This window comes from Oncorhynchus tshawytscha, linkage group LG13, assembly GCF_018296145.1.
Source record: "Oncorhynchus tshawytscha isolate Ot180627B linkage group LG13, Otsh_v2.0, whole genome shotgun sequence".
NCBI lineage: Eukaryota > Metazoa > Chordata > Actinopteri > Salmoniformes > Salmonidae > Oncorhynchus > Oncorhynchus tshawytscha.
Window position 1 is genome coordinate 56,651,287 of NC_056441.1, and position 11,442 is coordinate 56,662,728.

Genomic DNA, 11,442 nt, shown 5'->3' on the forward strand with positions numbered 1-11,442 from the left:
ACTGAACAAGTTCCACAGACATGTGACTAACAGAAATGGAATAATGTGTCCCTGAACAAAGGGTGTTGGTCAAAATCCAAAGTAACAGTCAGTATTAAGTACACCAGCTGCATTAAGTACTGCAGTGCATCTCCTCCTCATGGACTTTTTTGCCAGTTTTGCCAGTTCTTGCTGTGAAATGTTACCCCACTCTTCCACCAAGGCACCTGCAAGTTCCCAGACATTTCTGGGGGGATGGGGGGAATGGCCCTAGCCCTCCCCTCCGATCCAACAGGTCCCAGACATGCTCAATGGGATTGAGATCCGGGCTCTTCGCTGGCCATGGCAGAACACTGACATTCCTGTCTTGCAGGAAATCACGCACAGAACGAGCAGTATGGCTGGTGGCATTGTCATGCTGGAGGGTCATGTCAGGATGAGCCTGCAGGAAGGGTACCACATGAGGGAGGAGGTCTTCCCTGTAACGCACAGCGTTGAAATTGCCTGCAATGACAACAAGCTCAGTTCGATGATGCTGTGACACACCGCCCCAGACCATGACAGACCCTCCACCTCGATCCCGCTCCAGACTACAGGCCTCGGTGTATCCGACCATCACCCCTGGTGAGACAAATCTGCGACTTGTCAGTGAAGAGCACTTTTTGCCAGGCCTGTCTGGTCCAGCGACGGTGGGTTTGTGCCCATAAGTGACGTTGTTGCCAGTGATGTCTGGTGAGGACCTGCCTTACAACAGGTCTACAAGCCCTCAGTCCAGCCTCTCTCAGCCTATTGCGAATAGTCTGAGCACTGATGGAGGGATTGGGCATTCCTGGTGTAACTCGGGCAGTTGTTGTTGCCATCCTGTACCTGTCCCGTAGTTGTGATGTTCAGATGTACCGATCCTGTGCAGCTGTTGTTACACGTGGTCCGCCACTGCGAGGATGATCAGCTGTCTGCCCTGTCTCCTTTTAGCGCTGTCTTAGGCGTCTCACAGTACAGACATTGCAATTTATTGCCCTGGCCACATCTGCAGTCCTCATGCCTCCTTGCAGCATGCCTAAGGCAAGTTCACACAGATGAGCAGGGCATCTTTCTTTTGGTGTTTTTCAGTCAGTAGAAAGGCCTATTTAGTGTCCTAAGTTTTCATAACTGTGACCTTAATTGCCTACCGTCTGTAAGCTGTTAGTGTCTTAAGGACGTTCCACAGTTGCATATTCATTCATTGTTTATGGTTCAATGAACACGCATGGGAAACAGTGTTTAAACCCTTTACAATGAAGATCTGTTTAGTTATTTGGATTTTTACAAGTCATCTTTGAAACCCAGGGTCCTGAAAAAGGGACTTTATTTTTTTGCTGAGTTTATATATATCAAAACAAAAAGGATTACATGCAAAGGTTATGGCATACTATTTGCCTTGTAGCAAGGTTGGGGAAAATTTGGGAACAAAAGGGTTAAGAGTTCATGGATAACATGGTCAACATTTTTTTGTTAATAAAAGGAGATTTTACAGAAATTCTGTTACCAAAATTTGCATCTGCGTAGTTCTTCCAGTAAATGTTTTGTAAAATATTCAGTGTAAATTGTTCAAAGTAGTCATTGTGCTTAGAGTTATGGTTTGTTAAACTTTAAAAGGCAATGGGTTTTGAATGGCATACAATTAAGTGAAAAATCTGAGTCTCCTGGAAATTCTGTCACCGTGGAATTGCCCTGCTTCTATTAAGAAATTAGTATAGTCGTAGCTATTTTCTTTTGAAAATCTTAACGTCATACACGATTATGTTTAGTTAATGGTTTGACAGGCCTTATATTATTTGTGGTATGACAACTCTAAATGGTTGATAACGTTTCACCTTGTACGGGCAAGTGATTGACATGAAGCTTTTTCAGCGACATATTGGGTACTGGCGCAGTAGCTAGCTGTCGATGTTCAAGGTCAGTTGTCTACCGCTATGTAATATTTATTTGAGTTGTTTAGGGAGGTGTACCAGGGGTTTCATTAACCTCCGTTTCTTACCGGACTGGGAATAAGATTGGGATCCTTGTGATGTGATTTACTTAATTTGTTCGTACTAGTTGCATGCGAAAACTTGCTAGCAAAATGTATGACAGCTTGGGAACATTGCCTCACAACGGCAACGTTAGCTATAGACAGCTAGACCCGAATTGGATTTGTTTGACAACTTTGATAATAGCTAACGTTACCTTTAAGTCCTTTTTAAAGTAGCTGACTTGTAAGAAACTTAACTAGCTAACGTAACGTAACCTTGAATAGCGTTGGTTATAAAACTAACGTTAGCTAGCCAGATTGCGTTTGCATTGTGCTAGCAGCTAACATTAGCAGACAGCAACTTGAACCTTCAGCGTTGTTGCACAATGTCAGCTACAGAATGTGCAATCTTAAATGACCTATGTTACGCTTTTTTTCCCGTTTCTTCTTTGTCTTGAATAACTGTTCTCAAACCTCACCTCGGGGACCACCAGACAAGTCACAATTATATTGTAGCCCCGAAGTAACGTTAGCACACCTGATTCCCTTAAGTTAATTAAGGTTATGATTAATTGGCAACTTGAATCAGGTGTGCTAGCACTGGAAATTCACGAGCTGCGGGAGATCCCCGAGGAGCGGTTTGAGAACCACTGCTGCAGTGAAGAGTGAGGACAAACTATTTCTTTGCACTGTACTCATGTCAAAATAGGCTTCTTCTTTTTTATTATTAACATAACCATTGAGCCTTGTTTAGTGGAGCAATGGAAAGGATTATTTTGTCTCGTCTCTGTTTTCTAGAATGTTCAGGAGTCCACAGATTCTGGCCTTGACATGCCCTGTCAGGACCCACAGACCCCTGCAGCTGTCTGGCAGAGACCCCAACGTTCCTGCCCTACCTGAGCACACCTGTCAGAGGTGGCCTGGACCCAAAACAGGGAGAAGTCTCTGTCAGGGGGATGGAGGGGAGGAGGCAGTATCCCTCTCTTCAGCCATTTCTTCACAACTTGTTAGCAGAGGCACCTCCTGTTGTGGGAGTTGTCTCCTAAATGCTGCACCTCAACACCCCTTACAAAAAGCCACCCCTCCCAACCGTCCTCAATTGTCTCAGGACTCTAGCTTTGTTTCTTTGAACCGTACACCACGACTGCCGGTGCTTGTAGCATGTGACCCTTGGAAAACCACTTTATTGGAACATTTGGGCAATTCTAAAGTCCCTGAATGTTTTAGTGACCTCAAGTGCCTTCTACAAAGGAGGCAAACTGACAATGGTAGCCAATGTTTATCTGCTGAGGAGAAGGTGAACGTCACATTCAGTGTTAAAAGTAATAGTTACAGTCCTGTTCAAAGTGGCAAGGACATTTTTCACAGACTGCTTGCGTCCACACCCAAACTGTGGACTGTGGATCCCCAGAGAAGCCTTTCACTCCAGAGCCGCGGCCTGCACCAGGCAACTACCTCCTGCCCAGTGGGTGCTCTGAGGGAGTGCCTTTCATTGATGAACGAGGCGCGTTGCCGTCAGAGCCTGGGGCCTAACGTGGCTCTTTATGAGAAGGACATCTGGGGGAAGAGGGGGTCCAGTGAGGCCCAGGGGAAGTGGGCATCCGTGCTGGTCTCTCTTTGCTCCGTGGAGGGAGAGCCCGCCTTCCTCTTCACCCTCAGATCCACAGCACTGAAGGGCAGACACAAGGGTGATGTCAGGTAACCACAGACTCCTGCACCATTCCCACTGCTTTGGGGTATTTAATGTTTGACATATGATGTCATTTGACAGAACTTAATTACTCTGAAATTGACAACTTTTATTAGTGTGGTTTGACAATATTGTCATGTAAATGAATGTATGAAGTAATACATAAGGCTGGAAATTGACAGTGTTGTGTGAATGTCCAGTTTTGCAGGGGGCAAGCGTGACCCCTCGGACAAGGACGTTGTGGACACCGCCCTGCGAGAAGCTGGTGAGGAACTGGGCGTCACTGTGGCAACAAACCAAGTTTGGGGCGTGCTGAAACCACTCAGGGATATGGTGAGGACCTTAACCCTACCCATAATCCTCCATGATCCCCAACCCTTTCTGTGTGATGCACTGACAGTTAGTAGCTCCCCTCTGCTCTACACCATTTGAGATGGGGTAGTATTCTTTCAGTGAAACATTTCTTAATATGTCTTCACTATGTAAATTGTTTATCTGCTGCTTTTTCTAATCATGGCACATTTTCTCTCAGTCTGGAATGATGATAGCCCCTGTACTGGCCAACCTCGGGCCCCTGGAGGCGCTGTCGTTCAAGCCAAATCCTGCCGAGGTACAGTTACAATCACTCTTTTTTTCCCTTTGGGCTGAAATAACACTTACCGCCTAATGTGGAGTAAAAATTACATTGACCTTTGTCTCTCAGGTAGAAGAGATCTTCACCCTGTCGGTCTCCCACGTATGCAGCCCACAGAATCGGGGATACACCAACTTCCGTACCGGTGAGCGATATGGATACACCTTGCCTGTGATCCGCAACGGGAAGCACCGCGTGTGGGGACTCACTGCCGTAGCCCTCGAACACACACTCAAACTCATCATGCCACCATGACAACCAATCATGCCATCCATCAATACTGTTTTTTTTGTTGTAAAAGTATTTGTGATTATAGAATAATTGATTATTTGTTTCATATGTGAAATCAATCATTGGGGGTTATAGATCAATCGATGACTTCTTATAGTCAATGTATCCCTTATAACCAACAGTACATGTCAGACGTAATATATGAGATATCAGGTAAGGTGATGTAAGGAACAATCACCTTCCATGTCAAAGCCACTGGATTGTAATATCACTGTATTTTATAATACTGACATAATAACCTGCAGTACTCCCTAGAAAGGTCAAATCTTGACAGTTCAGTCATTCACTAACCTTATGAAAGCAACTCACAATGTTTTGGGTGTGTCAGAAAATGTTTTCTGATTCTATCCTTTTTTAAATGTTATTTCTCATAGGCTTCTGGACAGGATCAATCATTATTTTATGACATGCAGACATAAATATATTGCAACAAATGTGCATTTGATGTACAACATACAGGTATTGTCTCTGGTTGTTGAAAAGGAAAACATAATTCATTATACAGAAAATGCATGGTCCAATCACACACATTTGCAAAACATCAAGCTACAGTATGTCAAATTCTATAATGCTTTTGTTAATATGTACATTTATTTTCTATTCCCACGTAAACTCCAACCAGTTCTGTTCCATACATCTGTATTATGCTGTACAAAGCTAGCACCATATTGAGTCGGCAGAGTGCAACATTGTGATTCTTTATTGCATGTCTCTGAGGTTCCTTGAAAAGATTGGAGCTTTGATGGTGTTCTTAAGAGTTCTTCTAGTCAGTCCTGTGTTGGATTCCTCTCATTACTATGGTTGTACTGTAGCACATTCAGGGGGGCAAGTGCTAAGCTACAGAGGCATCAGGGACTGGAGCACTCCATAGGGTCTTGGGAGTCAGGCAGCAGGTGGCAGTTGAAGGGCCAACTGAAGGTGAATACGTCCAGGGCCTGACTACACTGCTGCTCTGCCCAGGAGCACACTGACCGGCAGGGCTGCAGCACCCCACCCTGAGGGCTGCAGTGGGGCATGAACATCCCACACACCAGCCGGCGCAGAGGCTGGAAACACGCCAGCTCCGTCAGCACCTAGTAATAACCACAAACCACAGAGGAGAGTGGCTGTACGGTATCTAGTTCCATCAGAATCAAACACTTAAGGGAGGTCCTGCACATCCCATTTATGGTATTCTTCAGTGTGTAGTTGATTTATCGTGGTAGAAACAAGTGTAATGGCTGGGATGGAGTGAATGGTATCAAACACATGAAAACCATGTGTTTGATACCATTCCATTACGGACATTATGAGTCGTCCTCCCCTCAGCAGCCTCTACCGCTATGCACTTATATTATGTTACAAATAATGTTCAAGTTAACTGAAAACCTATTAAATAAAATATCAATTTAATGTGAAATTGCTATTGTTCGGTGTGGTTGTGTGTTGACAGGCCAGGTGTGCGGTCTCACCATGTACTGGCGGAGCAGCGTGGCTGCCTCTCTCTGGTCAGCAATGGACAGCCAGATGTTAGGGAAGGAGGTGAGGTTGTAACTCAGGCCCTGGCACATTTCCACCTCGATGGGCTCACAGGACGAGCCTGGGGGAGAGGCATGGAGAGACGGATCCAGAAAAGGCTACTAGTCTGTCATAATAGAATCATTCTACTGAAGGCTTAGCAGTTGTGTTACAAATATACAAATAAACTCAGCAAAAAAATAAATGTCCTCTCACTGTCAACTGTGTTTATTTTCAGCAAACTTAACATGTGTAAATATTTGTATGAACATAAGATTCAACAACAGACATAAACTGAACAAGTTTTACAGACATGTGACTATAAAAAATGGGATAATGTGTCCCTGAACAAAGGGGGGTCAAAATCAAAAGTAACAGTCAGTATCTGGTGTGGCCACCAGCTGCAATAAGTACTGCAGTGCATCTCCTCATGGACTGCACCAGATTTGCCAGTTCTTACTGTGAGATGTTACCCCACTCTTCCACCAAGGGACCTATAAGTTCCCAAACATTTCTGGGGGGAATGGCTCTATCCCTCACCCTCCGAACCAACAGGCTCAATGGGATTGAGATCCGGGCTCTTCGCTGGCCATGGCAGAACACTGACATTCCTGTCTTGCAGGAAATCATGCACAGAACGAGTAGTATGGCTGGTGGCATTGTCATGCTGGAGGGTCATGTCAGGATGAGCCTGCAGGAAGGGTACCACATGAGGAAGGAGGATGTCTTCCCTGTTACGCACAGCGTTGAGATTGCCAGCAATGACCACAAGCTCAGTCCGATGATGCTGTGACACACCGCCCCAGACCATGACGGGACCCTCCACCTCCAAATCGATCCTGCTCCAGAGTACAGGCCTCGGTGTAACGCTCATTCCTTTGACGATGAACGTGAATCCGACCATCACCTCTGGTGAGACAAAACCGTGACTTGTCAGTGAAGAGCACTTTTTGCCAGTCCTGTCTGGTCCAGCAACGGTGGGTTTGTGCCCATAGGCGACGTTGTTGCCAGTGATGTCTGGTGAGGACCTGCCTTACAACTGGCCTACAAGCCCTCAGTCCAGCCTCTCTCAGCCTATTGCGGACAGTCTGAGCACTGATGGAGGGATTGTGCGTTCCTGGTATAACTCGGCAGTTGTTGTTGCCATTGTGTACCTGTCCCGCAGGTGTGATGTTTGGATGTACAGATCCTGTGCAGGTGTTGTTACACGTGGTCTGCCACTGCGAGGACGATCAGCTATCCGTCTTGTCTCCCTGTAACGCTGTCTTAGGCGTCTCACAGTACGGACATTGCGATTTTTGCCCTGGCCACCTCTGCAGTCCTCATGCCTCCTTGCAGCATGCCTAAGGCACGTTCACGCAGATGAGCTGGGACCCTGGGCATCTTTCTTTTGGTGTTTTTCAGTCAGTAGAAAGGCCTCTTTAGTGTCCTAAGCTTTCATAACTGTGACCTTAATTGCCTACCGTCTGTAAGCTGTTAGTGTCTTAACGACCGTTCCACAGTTGCATATTCATTAATTGTTTATGGTTCAATGCACAAGCATGGGAAACAGTGGTTAAACCCTTTACAATGAAGATCTATGAAGTTATTTGGATTTTTACAAATTATCTTTGAAAGACAGGGTTCTGAAAAAGGGACGTTTCTGTTTTTGCTGAGTTTATATGATGTGTGTGTTGTGTATTGATGGCTCACTGAAAGGGGGATAGGTTGAGTTGTCACAGTCGTGCTCATCTGTCCCATCTGCACAGTCAGTCCAGCCATCACACAGCCACTCCTGGTGCAGGCACTCCCCACTGCTGCAGGCAAACTGAGGAGGACTGCATGTTCCTGTCACAAACAAGGAAACGGGTGATCCACTCCTCATATTTCCAGCGCAAATCCCTTAAACCACTGTTAGATGTTTTAATAAATTGGCTTATATTCTACGTTAGAAGAGCCATAATAGACTAGATACAGGGATACCGATCTGGGTCATGTTCAGTAAGAAGGAAACGTTTTGAAACAGAGTGAAACGGGGAGATACTACCTGAATGGAACCTTGTTTATTGTTGCTAAACTTTTTGCTACAGTCTTTCCTACTGAACACTACTCTTCTGTGTATGGGGGGGGACTCACTCTCGGAACGGGAGATGGCCTGGTAGGAAGCGTTGAAGCCACTGTCTGCTACACCCTCGTCAGCCACAAACACCACAGTTATCTGGGGCCCAGAGGAGGTCAGCTCAGGAGGCAGGCTAGTGCCACAATACCTGGGACAGGATAGAGAAGGAATGCTAGAGCTGGCTGTGGTACAGTAACAGTAGTACTGTGTTACAGGCTGTGGCACAGTAGGGTACAATTAGCCTGGTTCCAGATCTGTTTGTGACCATCTTCTGTTTTGCAACCATAGGATTCCCCACCACAGGCTACTACAGTACACCTTCTTATCAATTAAGAGTGCTGTTACTGTTTTGAATGTTTTATGGTACACATATAGTGTCATATAGTGTCATACTTGCTTGATTTCTATGCTTGATTTCAGAAAATGTCATTTGACTGGATGTACTTGCTTTGAACATTCCCTTTTCAACCCTTCTGAGCTCATTTATAGGTAGTGTATGAAAGAACACATTGTGAAGCTGACATAACAGATTTTACCGTCCGAGTACTCTGCCGGTCCCGCTGTCAGCACTGTCATGCACCTCCACATAGTCAAACTCACACACGTCCTGGGTCTCCAGACTGAAGTTGAGGAAACTCAGCCTGATCACATGACTCTCCTCAACAGAGATCCGCCATGTGCACAACTGACGGAGGAATAAGAGTAAATTAAACATCATTTACCATGGTAGGATTTCATGAAGTCTATTCTGGGTATATAGCTGGGTATGTCAATTAGATACGATGCATGTTGGTGATTTTGGTGATTTTCTAGATCAGGTGTAGGTAGGTACAGTACCTGTTGATGAGGGTAAGGTTTTGGGTGGTTTGGAGTTGCCAGGTAGCCGTAGGGTCCAGTCTTTTGGCCCCCACACTCTGTTCAACAACATAGCAAAAAACTAGGATAATTTGTTTTGTATAGGATAAGCAAACAATTGCCCTTTTACTATAATTGATTACCAGGCTTCCTCACGACTTTGTCCACGTGATGAACGAGACTTAGACGAATGACAGTGCGAGTATACCATTTTAAATATCAGCCTTATTTTGCTTGTAGCTGCTGTGTGTATGCAGGTAAGTCACTCTGACGCTGAGTGTGTACTGTGCTGCACACCCTGTTCTTACCTTTGTGCTTGTGGCTGCAGTTGGCCTCATCAGAGAGGTCATGACAGTGGGGCTGACCGTCACACACTGACACAGGCAGGACGCAGCGCCCGTGGTCACACATAAACTCCTCCCTGGAGCAGCTCTCTGAGAACAGACACACACACACACACACACACACACACACACGTTGCTGATGTTACGTGTTAATGTACTGTGAACATATATGTTTCCTAAGGCAAAGATCAGTTCAGTGTACCTGTTGATTCTACCTCTGACCCAGTACTCACTCTGTTCAGGTGTGATGGCGTGGTACTGGGCGGTGAAGCCTCTGCCTCCGATGCTCCCGTCAGAACGAAAGGTCACCCACACAGTGCTGCTGTTGGTGTTTACAGTAGGGGGTGCCACGTTGCCACAGAACCTAGGGTGGAGAGAAACGTTCACGTTGGAAATGTCTGCCCCCAAAGGGCAACCATAATGTATCGTTATTCTTCACCTAAAATCCCTGAACAGCAGAACTGCAAAACAAAACGTCTGGGGCATAAAGTAGAAAGAGTTGCTACCTATACAGAACTTGTATGCCACCTAGCTGCCACAGTGTGACATGAAGAGGGTGCTTTTTCAAGAAGCTGCCATGCACTAGGTTCAGAAGCATGTAAAACGTGTCCATAGTCACTATATGTTATATCCCCTTCAGTATAGGTTCATCTGATCCTAGATCTGTGATTAGAGGCATCTTCTACCTCGAAACAGGTTTAGACACAGTGCGTTTGACCCACCTGGTGACAACAGAAGGTTGCTCCATCTCCTCTTGAAGCTCCAGCCAGTCAAAGAGGCAGGGGGACGGTCCTTCTATGGTCAGAGAGGACACATGGATCTGGACCAGGGATGGGGGGCGCGCCCGTATCACCCAGACACAGAGAGAGTCTGGGGGATACGACCCAGGGTGGTTGGGGGAGCTAAAGCTACCCTCTGAGTCTGTCAATACACCCCCACATCCTGAGACAGACAGACAGACAGACAGTGAGAAAAGTACAGGGTAGTGTATCACAGTATTATTACTGTGTTGTACGTACACTATTTGTAGGTAAGTACGCATCTGTAAGGTACAATCATTGGAATATAATTACTTAGTCTTTTTCTATGGATACAACTGTAGTAGATAAATACCCACTAGTTTCAGGGCTAGGGTATCTGGCTGGCTGTGGGGCCACTGTACTGTCCCTCTGACTGTGGTTGGTGGGGGTTGTGGGTAGACCACGAGGCAGTCCATCTCCAGTCAACAAGTCCAGGGGATTGGTCGACACCACTTCCCCATCCACACTCTGCCCCTTTAGTTCTGTGGTGTGAAGAACCCAGTGAGAGAGAGAGTAAGAGGACATTAGTGAATGACACAAGTTTGTGATGTTCATAGGTACTGTTCTGCTATTCCATGCTCAATGAACCATATAGTGTATGAATTGGCAATGTTAGTTTAAATAATGACATTGTGTCCATAATTATGTAGGTGTCTATGACGTTAATATTTTTTTAAATTAGGGTTCTTCCTGCTTTGTTTGAGAGATGAGTGAAATGTATGTACACCACGCTCTGTAATCCGTTCCTTTTGAGGATCAGAGGTCCCACTGTTCCACCCATAGAATTACATCGATTTCCAGTATCTGTGTGGTCCCACTCCTCCCACTGTCCTCCCACCATCCCCGTCCCATCCCTCACGTGTGAAGATGAGCACCAGTGCCAGGACCAGGGCTGCTACCAGGAGCACAGCAGCAGCAGAGACCGCCAGGGCCCCCCAGCTAGACCACGAACCTCGCAGACGCATCACACACACACTGAACACACCTCGGCCTGGGACACATACACACGTACGCATGCACACACACATACACACACACACACACACACACACACACACACACACACACACACACACACACACACACACACACACACACACACACACACACACACACACACACACACACACAGGGAGGAAGATGGGAGGAAAGACATGGGTGGTTGAGGAAACTTGAAGTTGTTGTATCATTCCTGTCCCTCAGAGAATTCTTGTTTCCACTTTCCTATTGTGGAAGACAACAACTAGGTCAAATTGAATAGGTC

General features: G+C 46.0%; 2 protein-coding genes across 3 annotated transcripts; one reads left to right on the forward strand and one right to left on the reverse strand.

Annotated features, from left to right (window-relative positions):
• Positions 1–1,655: 1,655 nt before the first annotated feature.
• LOC112265207 lies at positions 1,656–5,040 on the forward strand. 2 transcript variants are annotated; one of them, XM_024442315.2, is made up of 5 exons: positions 1,656–1,914; positions 2,768–3,667; positions 3,860–3,992; positions 4,192–4,269; positions 4,363–5,040. In XM_024442315.2, exons 2-5 carry the CDS (start codon positions 2,769–2,771, stop codon positions 4,546–4,548), a joined length of 1,296 nt encoding a protein of 431 aa, XP_024298083.1. In that variant the 5' UTR covers positions 1,656–1,914; position 2,768; the 3' UTR covers positions 4,549–5,040. The 2 variants fall into 2 exon arrangements, with proteins under 2 accessions (XP_024298083.1, XP_024298082.1); XM_024442314.2 differs by lacking the exon at positions 1,656–1,914 and adding an exon at positions 2,048–2,634.
• Positions 5,041–5,146: 106 nt separating this feature from the next.
• mfrp (membrane frizzled-related protein) lies at positions 5,147–11,143 on the reverse strand. The gene is made up of 10 exons (XM_042294931.1): positions 11,038–11,143; positions 10,541–10,660; positions 10,101–10,320; positions 9,612–9,742; positions 9,343–9,468; positions 9,017–9,093; positions 8,716–8,864; positions 8,171–8,327; positions 5,988–6,200; positions 5,147–5,657 (listed from the first exon to the last, which is right to left on the reverse strand). The coding sequence occupies exons 1-10, from the start codon at positions 11,141–11,143 to the stop codon at positions 5,433–5,435; spliced, it is 1,524 nt and encodes a 507-aa protein (XP_042150865.1). The 3' UTR covers positions 5,147–5,432.
• Positions 11,144–11,442: the final 299 nt, after the last annotated feature.